At 43.2% G+C, this 19,772-nt stretch overlaps 1 protein-coding gene across 1 annotated transcript in view; it reads left to right on the top strand.

Annotated features, from left to right (window-relative positions):
• AFF3 (AF4/FMR2 family member 3) overlaps nt 1–19,772 on the top strand; it is a 345,664-nt gene that overhangs the window by 216,097 nt on the left and 109,795 nt on the right. The window contains 1 exon segment of the mRNA XM_019471217.1: nt 3,307–3,358. Coding sequence (XP_019326762.1) covers nt 3,307–3,358 — 52 coding nt within the window.

Here is a 19,772-nt window from a genome sequence, read left to right on the forward strand (position 1 = left end):
CAGCGCTGTACCAGCTACTAGGAAGGAAATTAACTCTATCCCTACCGAAACCAGGATACCCCACAAGGAAATTAAAGCATAATAATGGCTGATATATAATAATATAATAATATTTAATAATAATTAAAGCATAATAATGGCTGAAATTATACTGCCGTGTCACAATAAGTATTATTTATCCCTGTTACCCGGAAAGGGAAACTTGGCCTGGTTAGGTTGAGTGATTCACCCAAATTCTAACTCGGAGGAGAGAACTCCTTCTCTGGCTGCCTACTATTCAACGGGGAAATCCTACAAACGTTCATTTGAAATTTATTTTGAAATGGGAGAAATCTGGACGTGTCTCATCTGGTTGTACCTAAAAAGATTAGGAAGGGAATTGTATGAGATGAGGTAGAAACTAGCAAAGAACGCCCAGCTCTGTGGCTAAGGATCTGAGGACTGATGGTTTCCACTGTGTGTTTCTGGAGGCATGTGTATGAATACACACACCAACACACAGACACAGACACACACACACACACATCCACACCCGTTTCAGAAGATGTACACAGTGCTTAGCACCTGAAATAAAGTGTACTAACAGCAGTCCTGTAAAAGAGGCAAGGTGGGTAGCGTATTCTTTGTCAATTCCTAAAAGACTAAGAAAAACAAAGGATGACACAAATTTGGCCATAAGAAGAAGCCAGAGCTAGAGAGGATTTAGCAGTTCAGCAAATGCCAGCCTCCCACAATGGTACCTGCATGCATTTGGCAGGTTACATGGAAAACGGAAAACAAATATTAGTCTGGCCAAGAGTGAGAAAAAACCAAGTTGTTCTGACAGATGATTCCCTTTTACATATGCTTATCCAAAAATCTTATCTGTACCGTATCTGTGACGTTCAACTATGCTTAGCCTATACACATTTTTAAAATTTCTATGATTCAGTCAAGTGAGAACAAACTTGGTAAGAACTGATAAAGCATTAATGGCCAGATTTTCTACTCTGATAGGCCGGACTGATGCGTTTCTACCATCTGTACAAGCTTCGTCCTCCCCTGCCTCACAGAAGTACGTTAAGTAACGATTAGCATAAAAGCAGCTGCAAATGCTTACTGTAGGGTAATTCATTAGTATCCAGTTTGGCTAAATCACAGAGATACCCTTTTCTCCCTCCTCACAGTACTTATGCTGTTTCCCTTGTTGCTGCATTAACATACATTGCTGAAAGTAGAACTGATGTGAACTCTGCTGGCAAAGCACTCAGGAATCCATATTCCCCCTCACACTCAAACAAACCAGTGTTCATGGTAATAATTCATCACTTACTTATAAAAAGCCTAAGTTACGAATAGAAAATCTTTGAATATATGCCAACTGTTACTGTTGGTTTCTTGTTCCAAATTACCATAATGCAGATGAGCTCCAGGGCTCCAGGAACCCTAAGGCTGACAGACATATACTGTAGCAACAGCTTTCTAGCCAGCAAGTTCATCATCTGGATATACTTTCTGAGGTCTCTGCTAAAAGTGAAAAGTGCCCTAGAGACTGTGGAGTGGATGTATTCCATCCTGTGTGGATGCCCAGCTTGTGCCTAAATTTTAGGTGCCTTTAGCTGTCCTCCTACACTAGGTGCTTAGCTTCCCTAGAGGACCACAGGGAGGCATCGGTATTTTTTAAGTCATCCAGAGCTTCCCCCATCCTGTTCACTAAAGTTTAGGCACCTAAGTTGGGTAGACACAAACTCTTCCACAGGGGAGGACAAGATCTAAATGCACCACGGCAAGGTGTTTGCAATACCTAGAACCTCTTCTGCAAGACATCCACTTCCAGAAGGTTGCTGATTAGAGTAAGTCCTTCAGCTTGCTTCTGTACAGCAGTGGAAGGACATTGGTAGCAAAATGCTGCCTCTTCTGAAGGCAACAGCAAGTTTTCCAGAGGTGCCCCTTACAGCCATTGCCAGCACCCCAACGCTGTATGGAAACTGAGGGTGAGGACTTTGGCAGCAGCAAGTGGATGATACATAATGCTCATATGCATGGAATAGCTTGGGGACTGATCCAAAGCCCACTCAACTCAAGTCAATGAGCAGAAAATCAGACACTGAAACAGCCTGACCAAAATAAGCACTTCTCACATTTTTTTCAGAAGGCACAGGTGGATTTTGGTTTAACAAAGCTCATTAAAAGGTAATGGAGAAAAACACATCCATCAGTAAACCAGTCACACTCAACCTCTGCACCTCCTTGTCTGCTAGGCAACATAAACTCATGTGTAGACAGCTATTAGCATCCAGCGACACACAAGAGGAGCAGCAGCTGCACAGTCGCGAGGTCCAGAATTCAAGTTCAAGGTGATTCAAGTAGAGCGGCATACCCTGCACATCCATGGTAGAGCTAAACAAAAATCTTACGCTGAAGTGTAACTCTCTCTGGTTACTCAGAGAGCAATAATTACAGCAAACATCAGCCTTACTGTGGGGGGAGCAGGGCGAGAAAGGAGGGAGAAGGACTTGGCCTGACTTGGCAGAAGCAGTATGACCCTTCCCATCAGCTAGCAGCCTGCTTCCCTGGTGTCTGTGCTATGTAACTAAGTTGTGTTGGGCACATATATGATTTTGGACCCAAGAAGGGAATCATCACAAGCCAACATGCTTTGCCAGGACCCATGTGAGTCGTACAGAAAAGTGAAGAGGCATCCTTTGGGCCTCTGATGCCTCTCAAGCATTTGGGTACCTGACTTCTCTTGGGGTTGTGTGCCTAAGCCAAAATATACAACATAGCAAAGAGGGCTTCCCCAGCCCTCACTTACTGGAGCTGAAGATGAGATGCTTAATCTGTCAAAATGAATGTGAACCAAAACACCCATTGGCAGAATTGTGTCCTAATCACTGCCTCACTAGCTCCTGCTGATGCTGTTTTGCTTTGTATGAAATAATTACTGTTCCTGGAGCAGGGTTTTGGAGCATGTGCATGTTGGATGGGGTGCACTCTCAATAGCAGAGCTGTAGGGGCCTAGAGAAATCTTTTCTATGGCTCCGAGGTCTGCTATCCCTGGTAAAGCTTGTGTCCTCTCTTGTGGAGTTTCCTTGCCTGACATTTCCAGAGTACATGTGCCAGTGACAAGAAAAGTCAAGTCAGGGTTGACTCCCCGCTTGCAAACGCTCCAGCAGTGCCCCCGCAGCCGTGTGATCGCCTCGGAGGCTGTCTGCACGTGTGGCAAGAGTGGTCAGTGTTAGCAATGAATAAAGCATTGACGTGTCACATCTGAGCAGTTTCCATAATGACCCATTTCTGATGTCATTTTCTTCTTCTCTTTTAAAGGGAAAAGTGATGTAGAGCCAAAGAGTCCAGAGAAAAGCGCAACCCATACATCGTAAGTCATTTTTGCATTTAAGATCGGAGAAGGCAGCTGTGTTTTTATCAGATTTGCTGGGCAAAATAGAATTTGTTTGTTTTCATTAAGATAAAGCTCTTTCACTGATGCTTTTCTTAAAAAGGCTTTTTAGATAATGACTAAACATTAATTATTCCTAGAACTTTTGCATGCTAGTATAAGTCAGAGATCTTTGCAAGTGAAATGGCTCCACATCAAGCTGAACAGATACGAGATGATTTTTGTGGGCGTGCGAGGCTGGCCTTTACAACCTGACTTCAACATTACCTTAATGCTGCTGGAGTTTGTCACACTTGCTAAAAAACATCATGTCACATATGCCTTTGATGTACTGATGTAATTTTAAAAGACTGCAGTCTGCAGCTTCACCTCTGAATTACTTGAAATCCAATTACAGCTATCTCTGGTCTCTCACGATTTTGTTGATGTTTTTGAATTAACAAAAGAAGTCGAGAAATAGATAGGAACAGGCACTTGTAATATATCAGTGTTCACCTTCACTCTGGTGCAACAATAGAAGCTTTTACCATTTTTAACTCTAGTATACAAAGGACTGAATTGTTTTGCCAACATAAACCAGCCTATGAAACAGATGGGCTGCAAGTTAAAAAAAAAATAAATAAATAGCATCAGTCTCCCAAACTGAGCTAAATAAGTGAATTCCTTTTATAACTACCAGGCAGGAGCATTATGAATGTCTGCAAAACCATTCACCTTTTTAATCCCATTTGAGGGAGGGAAGTTCTTGTGACAGTTAGTCATGTGAATCTTAGAGTGCATCTTGCCCATAATTTATGTTTTCTGATTCCTGTTATTTAAATTCAGAGCATTATATCATGTAAATCTCGCAAGATGTCACCATTTGTTACATGGCCAAAAGCAGTCACAGAAGGAGGTACAATAACGGTGATTTATTGTGGGATGTTTTGATTTCTGCTGCAAATACACATTAAAAATCTTCTGGAAATGAATCTAGAAAAAGATTTGACATGGTGTAAGAAATAGCTTGTCCTGCAGATTGTGTTGTGCAATGTAATTACAGTATGTGAGCATATTTAGCCAAACTTATTAAATGAATTAAACAGTAGCAGCCTTACGCCTTCTGATAGTATGATTGCTGGGAATGGTTAATAGAATGATTCCAATAATTATCATTTTTAAAAAGAATATCACAATAAAGACCGAAAGAAGAAGGGTTTTAATGCCATCTGGAGGTATTTTGGAGAAATGAACACATTTATTTTTGCTGATATTTAGCAATATGTAAAACATAAGCCATCCTCCAAAGTGGTTTTTCTGGTTAGACGCTATTTTATTCATGAGTAATGTTCTTTACTTTCCTTTCTTCTCCTTCATTGGATTAAAATCCCATAAGATCTCTGAACCCAGAATATGGGTTCAGGGATATGCCCCAACATGTTTATGGTTTTGGTTTGAGACTACATACTGTCATATAGTGTGCTGTATTAGATACAGCAGACTTCAGAATCTGGTTAGGTGTGAAAAGTTCCTTGCCTAATAAGAGATCTTAGTACAACCTTCTGAAACTGTGCTGTCTACTACATATAGTATATTTATAATGCTTATCTTTAAATTGTTACTACATGCTAAGGCTACCCCACAGCAGATATTGGTTCTCAGAGCAATTTTTAGAAGTAGAAACAAGTGGTTACCACTGATAAATTACTGTGTTCGAGAAGCAGAGGCCCCTCTAGTTAGAGAAATTATTTGTGTGGAAAAGTAGGCAGGAGAGAAAGGAGGGGATGAGAGGAAGGGAACCAGCAAGTGCTGTGCCAAAGGGGGAGAAGGAAAATGAGAGGGGTACAGCTAAGAAGGAGGAAAAGAAACTGCAGATGCCAAATTTTCAGAAGGACATACAAAACTGAGAGCAGTGGAAGAGAAAACCAGAGGTCAAACACTGGAAACGAGAAAGAAGGGAGAGCGATACGAGCAAAAGCTATTAGTAAACTAAAATGTATGTGTTATTGAAAAGGGGGCTGGATACTTGAGTGTTACAGTGACATAAATTAACTCATGTTGATGTGTAGGTGCACACTGACATCCCAGTTCTCTTCCTGCTGCCTTCGGCTGGCCTTCCCTGGGTTTCTTCTCATTTCTACCTTCTTCTAGGACAGACTTTTGTCCCTGGTTCTCAGGCAGTCATGAATACAGACTTCCTCTGTTCATTTTTGGGATGTAGCAGATCTCACCTGAGCACAAGATGCACAACCAGAAAGACCCGCAGTGCACACGTACACACAGATACGTGAGCGCATGTGCCTGGGTCCGTCTACAGTAATGGACGTACTCTTCCCCTGCGTACGTGGAGAAGACCATGCCATTGCACAGCTGACCGAGAGCCCGGCAGTGCCCAGACCTGCAGCTGGGAGCCAGCGGGGGTGTGCAAGGGGAGAGGTGTGCGAGGGAGCACGAACGCTGCCAGGGGTCCCCATGAGTAAAAAAACCTGCACCCTCTTGCGAGGTGTCACTCCTCTGAGAGTGTCGGAGGAGTCTGGTTGGCATCTCCCGGCAGGGGTGCTAAAAAGGAGCGACATTGATGTAGGAGAGGTGGCACATTTGGGCCTGACCAGGAGAAACTGTGGATTCGTTTCACTGTGAATCAGTGTTTCCTTGTGAAAATGGAACAAACAAAAAACCCACAAAGCAAGTCATGTTGGCCTAGATAGCAACAAAAAACCCCACAAAGCAAGTCATGTTGGCCTAGATAAAAATAACAGAAAAGACGGGGAGGAGCAAATTAATGTTTCTTTCTTGCAAATGTCTTTTTTATTTTCCTCAGGCATGTTACAAGCCACACACTCAAGCCAAGCTTATATGACTCAGTGGCAGTTAATTCATCCTTGGTGCAGATTTACTACCTCCATCCAAACATTATTTATGCAGCTTCAAAGGACAGGTTGATTACCCTCCTGAATCAGGCAGTGAGGCGCTTGTGAACTGAGCATTTACATGAAGTCTCTCCTTAAGACATTCCTCCTGCCTTGTCCACTGGGCTCCAGGTCCTCAAAAACAGATACTACCCTGTGACCTGGAGCCCCAGGGCCAAAGGTGCTACGTGTAATCTCCGAGAGTATAGAAACCTAGAGTGCAGGACATGTGGTGGTCTGTTTGGGGGGGTTTGGGTACTGTAAATGCATCATTCTGAATAGCATTATGCATGGGGTTTTTTTCCTGTATGCATTGACTCCCTAGATAGACTCGGTATGACATAGCTCTCCACTGATAATAATATTAAACATTAAGAAACTGGTATGCGTTAGATGATACACATTAATTGATGCAACATCCTAATGAGGCAGATAAATAAGGGCAGTTATTACAATGCTAGAGATAACTGAGATGGATGTAGGAGAATGAGAATGATGCGAAAGCGGGGAGGAAGTCTGAGCAGAGCTGTACCCTTTTGCACGATACTCCTATGGCCTTCACTGCCTCGGTATGCACAATAATTGCCTGAGCTGGCACTGAAGAAGTGCAATAAAAGGTGCAAACAATACAAAGGTGTTAAGCTGTCTGGAGTCTTCCCCAGTTGATTCATGTTCCTTGTAATTGAATGCTTTTAAAGCCACGAGAATTCTGGATTTGAAGGGGTTTTTTGTTGTTGTACTCTTAATATATATATATAGCTCTCTATGGGTCATCTGGTTACAGCTTCGCTGAGCATTTCTAAACTTTTAGGACTGTTTGGAAATATCCAGCAATGTTTTGTTCTTTTGGTTTTGTGCTAAAAGGTTCAATTTTCAATGGTCAGAAAACTTTCACAGATTTTGTTAAAAATACCTAATTTTTATTAAAATCCTTTCTCCCCTTGGTTTTACCAGTTATAGTCTGAAGGGCTGCGTTAAGGAGTGGGGGAGGGATGAAGAAAGAGTGCTCTTTTGTTCTTTAATATTTTCAGATGCAGGATTTTAGTCTTTCTTTGTCAAAAACTGAATCCTTTCAGTAAACCTTGGAACGTTGCAATTAAAGCCTTTAATTTTATGAAACTTCTATGCAAGGAAAAATGATTCCAACCAGTGCACATGTTTCAGAGGACCTTGCGATGCTATAGAAACTCCTCCCCAAGCCAGGGGTCTGCGATCTTCCATCCTCCCACGTGCAAAATATGACAATAATTCAGAAATGGCACAAATACACAAAGTGCTTGGCAAGACTCCCGCTCTTGGGATGACTTTTGATGTACTGTCTGTTGTGATGTTCTTCAGTACCTTTGTGTTTGTAAATGATTTCCAGTTCAGACTACCCAAGGTTAATCATGCCTGACTCTGATTCACTGCTATGCATTTACCTCGACATTTCTAGTGCACTTACTTAATGATATCAGGGCTAGCAACTAGATACCTCGGTGCTGTCTCTTTATTATCCCTCCCACAATTGTTTTCATGCTGAGCTGCTCCAGATTTTTCCCTCCCTTTTTACAGGAGAATTAACCAAGATTGAGGGAGGCTTTTATAATTTATGGCAGTTATGCAAGTTTTGTCCTTTGCTAATACTCTCTGAGAATCACAGCGATCTTGGTGTGTGTGTTTGCTTGTTTGCTTTTGCCAGGCAGAAATAGATGTTGGCTCTGTTCCTTCCCTGCACCAGTCCCCAGCATCATTTGGAGAATAGTTTGCTCAGGGGGATCTTCATTAACAGTACTAAATTCGGCAGCTTCCAAGCTGCCCATTTGCAGACATTAGTGCTACAGTCTCTTTCCCATCCAGCAGCTGCTCATCGTTCTCATCACCCTGATTCTCCTTGAGGAAGGAAATAGGAAACAGGTACTCAGAGCAACAGCACTGTTGTTCTTGCTTGATGTGACCTATGTCTGTATTGGCACGAGTGTCGTCTGTTGGTTTCTTGCCTTTTCTTCCTCTCTTCTGTCTTGCCCCTTGTATCTTCAGCGTGACTCACAGATAGTTATTCAACAGCCAGAAACTCCTGCTGGTTTCCCCTTCCGCAGATGGGAAGACTGAGGCAGAGGGGTTACAGGGTGCCTCCAGAGAACAGAGAGAACCAGTCTCAAATACAGGAGATCAGCTTGAGCAAGTGCTGCCAACGCACTGTCCAGCTCTTAGCCCCCAGGGAGCTTGGCCTCTCACATCTGGCTGACGTGTGGTCTTGACCTTAAGTCTCTCAGGCAACAACTGCAACCTGATTGAGCACTGGAGTTGGAAGAGGAGCCTTAATCCCACCTCACTTCACCAAAAGGCCTGGTGCAAGTTATTTAAAGTTAGCCTTGGCTTTCCCCCATCTAAAACAATAATTAGAACGCCATGAAGACTATGTCATTAATATTTGTACAAAGTGTTGAAAAATGTAATGTTCTGTAAAAATGGCTAAGGATTACTCACCCAGAACAGTAAAGGAAATGAGCGGTAGTTTAAGTTTTTAAAGACAGACTTGGGTAGTAAGTGGTAAATGTCCTGAGGAGTGCCAGGTGTAGGGAGAAGGGGAGAGCGGGAGCTGCTGCCTCTCCCAGGTGCCTGCAGACCTGGTGAGCATGGGCAGCCCCTGCCCCATCACCACTCTCCCATCCTCGCCCCAGAGTTTCAGTCTTGGGACAGGGGTCACCCAATTTCAATTAGAAGGATTTGGCTTTTTTCTTGCTGAACTGGAGGGAGGGATGGCAAATAGGGAAGGAGAAGAGCATGCAAGCTGCAGAGGAAAAAAACCCTCCAGCAGTACATCTTCAATATCCTTCTGTTTGCCAAAAGGACCATGATGGGTCAAGTCAACTGAACGAGAAAATAGCTAGATGGGTCTGGAGGACAATGGAAAGGGTGAAACTTTTCATTTCAAAATGCAATGTTGAGGAAATCGGTTCCAAGAAAAGGGCTGCCCAAACTTTTATGGGGCATAATCCACTTTTAGCTTCCAGATTAAGATACCAGGGCAACTTCCCAAATAGTCTTCCACAGCTCAAGTTGTGGGCATTTTAGACAGCAAGGACATCTGCAGCAGACATATTGGCCAATGATTTGGTGACACCTCTTTTAGTAACTCCACGGCCTCTACTGAGGGCCATCATGAGCATATCAACCTGCTCATGAGGCACAGATGACCCTCCTCTGTAAGAAAAACAACTTCCAAGGGATAGTAGACAATATGAAAAGACATCCTTTAAGTTAATTTTTGAGATGTATTGTTTCTGAAAACACCAGTGCATCAATGGCTTTTAATGTACGTCTGCGATGTTTCTGAGAGAAGTCTTGCAGTCCATGCTTTGAAAAAAAAAAAAAGAAGGAAAAAACCCCCTTACTATGATGAATGAAGGCAGTGTTTTTCAGAGCGATGGAGGTCTTGAAAACTGTAGAAGTGAAAGTCTGGTGTTTATCCATGAACCAAGTCACTGGCAGAAGAAGAAGGCTGGCTTCACTGCACTATTCCACCTGTTTACTTGAGCCTCGTCTTGCAGAGCTAACCCCTAACACTGCCAGACTGTCACTCTGCTCAGCCAGTCCAGCAAGAACAGCTAAAATTTTAAAATACACTCCTCAGCTCTCAAATTCCCATGAAAAAGTTCTTTTTTCTGCCTTCTCCCCTGAAGAATTACCCTCAGTCCATGTACAGAGCATTTCTCTGTGTATTAAATATATAGACCGTTAAAAAATACAATTCTGCCATAACTTCCCGCTCCAAGAAACAAAGTGATTTCACCTGTGGGATGCATCAGAGCCACTACGGTATTGTCACAATGCTGATGTGAACCTTGCCCGCCAATTCCTAACCTTTTCTGAGCACAGATATTTTGGATTTGCGGTGTACAATGCTGCTGATAGTTCACAAAAAACTACTGTAAGTTGATACCAACAAATCTATTTTTTTCAAATGCTATAAAGACATTTTCTTGGAAGACATTTGCTCACACAGGTCTTGACTGAATCTCTCTTTGAGGTTTAGCAAAGTTAAGGAGGAAGAATGAATTGGCATTATTGGTGACTGTTTTTGCCATGTGAAAAATTATAGACACATAGCAGCTGAAGATGATACAGGTAAAAAAATCTTTAAATGACATATAAAGTCATATAAAAAGATCTTAAAAACATGATGTCTGTGAAAGCAGATGAGATGGGGCTTATTTGTTTCGTTTAGAAAGAAAACACCTGGAAGCCCAATCTGACCTTAATTGCAGCGGTGGTTTTCCTGGGACAAAATTTACCTTCTGTTGAGTTCAAGTCAGAGAAAAAAAAGCTTTATCTGAGAACGGGGATAGATGAATGCTACATAAAAGCACTACTGAGGTCTGGGGAAGTTTTGTGATTGACTTACATGGGGTGAGATAGGGCCTTTGCTGTCCTATTTTTAAATGCTAGCCCTCTCTTTTACCAGATATAGCCAATAGCTTGAGATAACCGCTCTTATCGCTGCAGGGCTCGGCGCAGAGTTTTATTTATAAAGTCGCCTTGATCCAGGCCCTCTTGTTTAGCACCTTCACCTTTACTATCTACCTGTACTCTGCACACCAGAGAGAAAAATAATTAGCCATGGGAACCTGCCCTCGTTTTGATGCCACCCTTGGCTCAAAGCTGAAGGGGAAAGTGGTTTAATGCAAGAGAAACCCTCACTTTGAAACAGCAGCTTTTGTCCCGTTGGAAAACCTCCTATAATGCCGGGCATTATTTCTAATTTTATACCAAGTCAAAAATGCTTCTGTAACACTGGTGTTCATTTAACGTCACTTAGAATAAAGCTGACCAATTTAACTGGCTAAAATATCGTCATGCTTGAGGAAATGTTTTGCTGTATTGCACCGAAAGCGTTATTATTTTTCTCTTAGGCACTGTTTTCCTTGGACTTTGTCATTTGTAAGGGACTAATTGGGAATTTTGAATGTATTATATATTAGCTCTGAATACGGTGGTTAAAGAGGGGTTGCCAGGAAAATCAGGCGATGTGAATATCTGGGAAGAAGTCTGTTTCATCGGAAATGCTGCCAGGAAGGCAGGCACCATCGACCCCGCTCCGTATTTTTTCTCTGAAGAAAATGATAAATGGAAGCTCAGCGTCTCTCACGTTGGAGTCGCGATGTGCGTGGTGGTGTTTTTGCTGGGCTAAAATTCCCCGTTGCCAGGGTAACATGTTTTGGAAATCCTCTACCCTGGGCGAAAGCTGCTGCAACTTGAAACCCGCCGGGGCTGATGCTCGGCGGGGGCACCACCACTGCTGGGTGCGGGGGGCTGCTGGCTTCGCCGAGGGATTTTAGACAGGGAAACAAAATAAAATGGGTCCAAAAGAAGAGAAGGGCAATCAGGAGCATTCAATACTTCCAGGCTCTCATAACCTGATTTTTTTCCCCACACCATCACCATGTCTCATCAGCCAAAGGGCGGGGGGGTTACCTCGTCCCGGGGCTGAATCGCTGGGTGATGGAAAAACGAGAGGTGTGTGTGCGCCTGGAGGGTGGGGAGAGGAGGAGGGCGAGAGGGGGAGAAAGAGAGATACAGGGTTCTGGCCACCTGCCAAGAAAAATAACTAACATTTTGCAAGAGAGAAATCCTAAGACTGAGATCATAGTATGGAAAAAGTCTGTTTCACAGACTCTTGAGCCTGAATACAGGCCAAGGTTTTTTATGTGTTTTTTTTTTCTTTTTTTTTAAATGCAGGCATCCTATTAACATTTGAACACTAAAGCTCGTCCAGGAATGGAAAGATTTTGGAATTTGAAGTGCCTTAGTTTTCTACTTTGTTGGTACACAGATACATTTTTTTAATTACAAGAAAGTGAGGTTTTGAATGAGAAGCTCCCTCATTTTGCTTTTAACTTATTTTACAACTATGAAGACCAAATTAAGGGAATCTAAAGAAATGCCTGTTTCTCCCACAGAGTGAGCAACTCAAAAAAAAGAGACTTTTCAAGATTGGTGGACAACTTTTTATTTGCCATGCAAAATACAAAAAGATACTGAAACCTGAAATGATGATGAATTTTCCTGTGTGGAAAAGTCCTACTGTTCAGCCATGAATAGCTATGATTTTTTTAAACCTTTATAGCTGACAAGTTTCATGACAAATTACTTTTCATACCTAACTAAACAAATTATTGAAGTTCTTCTGCCTTAATCTCTGGATTTGGATTAAATGTCAGAGTGTGGATATTTTTTAACTGGGGGAAAAAATAACTCTTTGGATTTGTTAGGATGTTATTGCAAGCAAGTTTTCTGGTCTTTGATTTGCTAAGCTACAACTGGAGTCTGCCTTCCTCAGGGTAAGAATATTTCCACATTATCATTTCACCTGCAGTATTTTAAGAGGGAGAATATTATATCTCAGTGTGTATCTCAGCTTTGTGCATTCTGTTCTTTGTTTAGCATGCAGACAAGCTTCATCTCCCAAAAGAGATGTGGAATATATTTATTGGCAATTTAGAATTGATGATAGATTTGACAAGCAAGCAGGGTGACACACCGAAGCTATCAAAGCTGGAGATGAATCAGGACAAAGGTTTGGATGAGGTATATTGTTCCTGAGATTCAAAAGGGTTATACTTACAGATCGTTCCAAAATCAAGGCAACTGTACCACTGACTTACAAAGATAAAAGCTAAGTTTTTCCGAGAGAAAAAAAAAAAGTTTGATTGGCCCACAGACCTTTTATGGCAAAATAGTGCAATTACAGCTGGCATTTCTGCATGCTGATTTTTATTAGTTTTGTAATATATTTTGTCAGGATTCATTTGTGCTGATTTCCCCTTTCATAGCATAAACTGTAAGCAATTTTAGGTAGAGAGAAGGAATATCTTGACATATTTCTTCAGAGAGACACTCCAGGAGGTGCAATAGATCAGGTATACTAAATTAAAACAGAACTGATCTGTTACCTGATAAGCATGTGGACTTACTATGTATTTAACTGTATTAGAATTTAGTGCAATTACGGGTGAAAATCGTGTACATTCACCATCAGCTTTCCTACTATCAAAGCAAAGCAGACAAATGAACACCAATAATCTCTTAAAAGTATTTAATAGCATGATACAGACAAAGGATGAGCAAATTACCCTTTTGTACTTTGTTTGATGACCAATTTTTGTGCCATTTATAATGGCTGAAGTTTGGGGAGGGTGGAGGGGGCCTTCTGTCCTGAAGTCCCCTGGGGAGATGAGGTAGGCAACCCAGACATGCGACCTGCCTTGACGTAGTTCAGACAGAGGCCCAGTACAGCAAAGAGCGAGGAAAAGGTCTGGTTGGGAACCCCAGAACACCACAGAACATAACCTCAAAAATAATTTGTCATCACTCTGGTCTGTACTGGTTTTAACTGTTGGACTTAAGAAAAAATTCATGTGGCTGCTCATGTAAAATCCACATGTTTTCCCCATAACTTATACAATAAATGTAATATGAGACACAAACTAATACTTGCAATCACTGTAAGCAACAGCAGTTTCTGTAGACTTCTGTGGAAAAAAGAATGAAGCTTTTTGCCACAAACTGTTAAAAAACCCTGGGCTCTTCCTCTGTCACAGAGTTAGGTTTTGATCTCACAAATAACTATAGACAAGCATGATGCTTTCCAGCAGGACTTCTTTCAGCATTATTGTTTGAAAGACCAAGAGTTCCTGTGGGTACCTAGACTCGTGTTTATGCTGTGCTGCCCATCTCCAGTTCAGTGAAAAAACATTTCCCCGTGAGCTGCATGCTTTACTGTGAGCAGTCTCAGTAAAGCAGGATGACTTACATGTGTCGAAAAAGTGGCCTGCTACAGAGTCACTGCACATGGAAAGACCAAGGGAAAAAAAAGAGGAACCTGTGTTTGTCAGGGCGGAGGTCTGCTTCTTCTCCCCATCCCTCACAGCTGCCGCTAGCGCGCTGACTGTCACATCCCGCGGCGCAGTAATCCCAGCGCAACTCCGGTGAGCGAGCGGTCCAGCACCGAGGCCGGGAGACAGGCAGTCACTCGGGAGGGGCGTCCTTTCCTCCTCTGAAGAGCTTTGCTTTTTCAGGCTTTGTATTCAAGAGAAAGAAACCTCTCCCTGAGCCTTTCCCGTAGGTTTCATTGCTGCCTAAGAGTGGTTGGCTGATACCACTCTTCAGCCAGCATGCTAACGTAAGGAGCCCTGCAGCACCCACAGCAGCCTCCTGTGACTGATGCTGAGTAGCCAAGAGTCAGGAACCAAATTTCCAGCTCTGAAGCCTGGGAGACAGTGGAATAAAGAGAGAGAGGGGAAGATTAGAGGTATAGTAACAGAAGACTTGTCAGCCAGATAGGATTTTAGGAGTGTCATTATTACATGTAACACGTAAGACTAAACAAATACAAAGACATACATAATACATAAACAATGAGAGGTGGGCACAAAGCTGGATGGTGAAGGTTAGATTGGTAGAAGGACCTAAAATATCAATATTATTCCCAACTTGCATATATTTCCTTAAGACCACAGTAGGTTGATGACCTAATAACCACCATTTCCAGGCATAATGGAAAGATTATAAAAAGCAACAGCCCTCCTTTTAAAATTATTTTGATTTATTTTTATCTGGCAGAAGTGGCCAAGTACATCTTTAGCATGATCCCATTTGGCTCAATGACGTTGCAGAGCTATGAATTCACTGTGAGAAGAACAACTCTTTTTGTGCCCTGAAGAACTGAAAAGCCTTGGTGCCTAGCAGGAAAGCAAATGCCTCTTGCTCAAGCCGCTTATGTTTTTCTACTTGAGAAAAATTAAAATCTCATCTCATTTCTTTGCATGCACTTGTCTTCCACTCAGAGTTTTATCCAAATAAATCTCTGGTTCTTTTCAAAGAACACCTTCCATATGAGTTGCGTTAGCTTTAAAGACTCACCAAGAACAGAGCGGTCCAGGCTGACACTCTTGGATTCCAACAGAGAAGCAACTGCATGAATCTTACCCAGCAATTTTGCAGCTCAGTTAATTAAGTATTTGATATCCTAAGAAGCTGCTGCCTCCCAAAGCCAGGGAGAGGGAGCCGCCAGGCCCCATACCCATCTTTGGCCACTAGACACAGTGACGTTTGGAGACTTTCCACCCATCACACCGGGTTACACAACTCTTCCCCTCTCCCCAGCCCACAGAGCTGGTGAAATTAAATAGCATGAAAAATTAACCCCACCGTTGTTGGAATGCAGCTGGGTAATGTGTGGCCTCATTTGCTGCTACAGGAGAATATGCATTTGCTGCTTTGGTAGTGGGGGCTCTGTGGACCGGGCGGAGGGGAGCCCGGTAGCATAAACCCTCGGGAGCACTTCTGCAGCCCCACATCCCTGCCCGCTCTCCAGGTGTCCTCGGGCACCTCAGACCCTATGCACAGAATGATTTCTGATTTCTCTTCCCCTGTCTTGTTACCTGCTGTCCATCCCATGCCATCCACCACCCCTTCTGTTTTTCTTTCTTTCCGTTTTCTTTCTTGCTGCACCCTTTCTGCTGCTCTCCTACTGTCCCATCCCTGGTTTTGTAAGGTTCATCCTCTGCAGCCTCATTTCCCCTTGCTTTTCACCTCTGCTGGCCCTCCCCTTCTCCACTTTTGCCCCACAAAACATGTCCCCATGTCTCCTGAAAAACAGAAAAGAAATAAAGAGATAAATGTAACAGGGGATACACAAATATACCCACAGCAGCTCGGGTTCCTGGATTAGTGCATATGCCTCGTCACCTGCTGCTTTCTCCTTGGTCTCTTGATTCCTCCATCATGTCATCTTTGCTTCACGGTAAATCACTGGGCTGAAGACTAACTTTTAACTCCTTTGTCAGGTGCCCAGGTATTGCCCCGATCTTCCTTTGGGGCACATAGTTTTCCATTACTTCTCTTTTAAGAATCACAAAAAGAGAGAGAGAGAGAGATTAATATGGAGAAAAGTTTTACTTAGCTACAGAATGCTTTCCTTTTATAACTTTCAGCATGATTGGCAGATAGGTTTATTTAATCAAATTGCCTTTTCTGTCAGTGTATTATTTAATGAGGGAGTTCTTTTTTTTGATTGCATAGGAAATGTGGAAGCATTTGAGAATTTCTGATGTGCTATTTACTCACCCATTATGTTGGGAATCAGTTTAATTTCAATGTCAGCAGTGGAATTAATAATCATAACAGTTATCTGTCACAGAATGATCTATCTGGGGATTTTCTCAGCAAACCAGGATATGTCCCCCACCCTTTCACCAGAGAAGGAAGTTTTAAAAAATAAGTCAAATTTGAACATGTTTTTGTTTTGATTATCCCTTCCAGGCTGATGGTAAAGGCACATATTTTCAGGCTTTATTTCAGCGTTGAGTCACTGATATGAAATCCTTTTCTAGGGTAAATTATCCCTACTTTTTTTCCCCACTTACTTCGCCCTGAGTTTCTTAAACACTTCTATCAAGGATGGCTCCCCCATTAAAGTGCACCCTCCCTTCCTGAAAAATAAAAGACAGTCCTAGCTTTCCAGAGATAATGCAAAATCCCCTTTTGGCAGTCGTGTTAATTTGGGCTGACTTTGATCTATTTTTGGTGTTGCACTTCACCGTCGGATGAACAGGCTTCCAGCATGAGAGCAGGGGAGTGCCTGAGCGGGCGGGCAGACGGACAGACAGACGGACGTGAGGGAGGCGGACGGGGCTCAAATCTGGTTCTGCTCCCCTTAGGTTTCCTTCGGTTATGTGCAGCCCCACATAAGTAAATAACTGATAAATTAATAAAACCTTTCAGCTGATGCATTTGATAAGTACCAAGACTTTTATATGACTCCAAAGTAAGGGCAGTAACTGTTAAATGAATTGCTTTTTAAATAAAACACATAAGAGAAATTTTTAAATCCTTCATTGTTCCTTAAAATGTTTTAGTGCCTCATTAATTCTTGATTAGCCTGGTTGTTAAGAGGCCATTATTATGTGGTAATAAGGTGTAGGAAATTACCTCTAGGACTATAGTCATGTCACACAGACCTGCTACAGTTAGCACCTCATCAGGTGCTGAGACCGAGTGCCAGTGGTATAAATTAGGGGTTCACTGCCAGCTGGTGGGGCTTGTGGTGGTGGTCCTGTGTGATGGGGTGTTTGCTGAGGTGATCTGAGCCCTCTGGTGCAGAAAAGTGGAGAAGACCTGATGAAATATAACCCTCTCAGCAGCCTCCTGTGCTTCAAGGGCTCCCTGGTCTTGCCTTTGGCAGAGCATGGAAACTGCTATAAAACAGTGGAATAAAGTTACTTTGCAATTACATTCATTTAAGTAGTTTCAAACATGCCTGAAGCTCGCGCAGATGAAAGTCTACTCTGCTGTATGATTTGTTAGGCAGAAAGTGTCATAGGAGATTTGGTGCCAGTCCAGCAGAATATCCCCAAACTAATGACCTCCTCAGGTCATTAGTATTTCTTTTGAAAACACAACCCCCCTCAAAGCCTGCTACAAACATTGGTAAGCTAATCATTATTACCCTTTTACAAATAGGAAAATGAGCCTTAGGGGCTATTTTTATTGTGATTTGATGCGACATTAATCAGCATTCTGAAGAAGAGACATACTTAAATGTCCCAGGCTGCATATATTTATTTTTCAGTGTGTATAGTGTTTTTTTTTTCCCCTGAATCTCTTTGAGGTTGATGCTCTAATGCTCACAGTATGCATCTCCCATTCATTACCTATACAGGGAGCTAATGCAATACAGCAGCATCACTGTCTTTGAAGAGCACCGAAGATGCTAATAATTAAAAACACAAAATGCGCTCTCGCTAGTACTTTCCTCCGTATTCCTTCCCGGTTTTCGATCTTCGCACAGCAGATGAGGCACAGTCCTCGAAGGATGGAGAGCAGCTTGGCACCAGCGTGGCTGCTGTCACTCTGCCAGTGTGCAGGGGTGACACCCCGCGGGGTGTGCCAGCGCCTGCTCGCCTACCTTTTCTTGCTGTTGGGTTTCGGAGGGCGTTCACACCTCAGGAGCGGTGTCGGAGCAAAGCTGTGGGAAAGCCCCGCTCCCGAGAGGCTCGTGTTGCGCCTGAACCCCCAAAATGGGGCTATGGCCTGGGTTTCAGTCCTGTATATCCATGTTTGTTGTTAAATAGCTAGGCACTCATTTCAGTGTGCTTTCACCCAGGTCTTCAACTTTTTCAAGCCCCCAGTGTGGTTGCTGCCTGTTCTTTGGGCCCTGTGTGACTGTCTCTCTCACCCCAGCCCCGAGCACCACCCCGGCACTCCTGGGGATGGACCCCGAGCTGCAAGCGGCTGGAGAAGGACACCTGCCGCTCGTCCCTGTTTAACCCTTTGTCAGCCTCAGAGCCGGGGCTGCAGGGAAAAGTCTCCATACTTGGTATTTCAGCTGCTTCAGAAGCCGAAGTAGCCCCAAGACCCGTGCAGGGTGGCTGCTGCAAGCTGTGGACACCGCTCCCCCTCATACCCAAGCCACCAGACCCCAGAGCAGCCCAGAGGGGACGGGCACCCCTCCAAGCCAATTTTCACCCACCTCCTGGAGGGCACAGGCACCCCTCCAAGCCAATTTTCACCCACCCCTTCTCGGTATGACGAAGGACACCCCTCAGCACAGCACTTGGCTTTGGCTGATTTTGGGTGTGCCTGCCTGCCTGCCCAGTTGCAGAGCCGTACCCCTGCTGAGCCGGGGGCAGACCCGGTCCCCGCACAGAGTGCCGTGCCGGCAGCGGACCCCCTCCCCGGATGACAGGCGGTTGGGCACCGTCACCCCAGCTGCGGTTGGCATCCCACGCACAGCCCCAGTGGTCCCAAGCAGGGGTGCAGAAGGCATCTATCTGCTGCTGCTTCATACATCTGCTGAAACGTATTTTTTAATATCTCGTGGCAATAATTAGCAGCGAATTGTCATGACTTTTACAAGGATGGGGGAAAAACACCAAAAAACAAGTATTTAAAGGGCACTTCTGAGTGCAGTTTCCGATCTCACGAGAACAAATGGAAGGAGCAATTACAGCCCAAACCAAAGACTGTTAGGAGTTAATAACTACATGAGCGAAGCAGTAAAGAACATCAAGAGTTAACAGTCCCAGCGTGACAAAAGTTTATTTAATCCTACTCTAAACAAGCAATATAACAAATCCTTGTTAGGAATGAATGATCTCTCACATGTAGCTTAAAATAATCAAATTTTGATTTAAAATACCAAAATAGGTCAAATGTTACAGGTTCTTCTGGAAGAAATTCAAATCGTCCAGTCCAATTTTATTTTTTATTTGTAACATTTTACAGACGAATAAATGCATTCTTTACATAAAACCCACTTGCCCCATTTCAGGCAGGAATGCGTATTTGCCAGAGAATTACAGACTCTTAAATGTTGACATATTCTGCTCCAGTAGCTCTGCTGTGCTCCGATAGAAGAGATATTGTTGTACATAGAAAGATACTGTTTCGGCACCTCTTCACCTTCCCACCTTGTCTTCGGCCTTCTTTCACTTAAAATTTCCTACTAGCGCAGGCTCCAA

This window comes from Aptenodytes forsteri, unplaced genomic scaffold (assembly GCF_000699145.1).
Source record: "Aptenodytes forsteri isolate BGI_AS27 unplaced genomic scaffold, ASM69914v1 Scaffold96, whole genome shotgun sequence".
NCBI classification, from domain to species: domain Eukaryota; kingdom Metazoa; phylum Chordata; class Aves; order Sphenisciformes; family Spheniscidae; genus Aptenodytes; species Aptenodytes forsteri.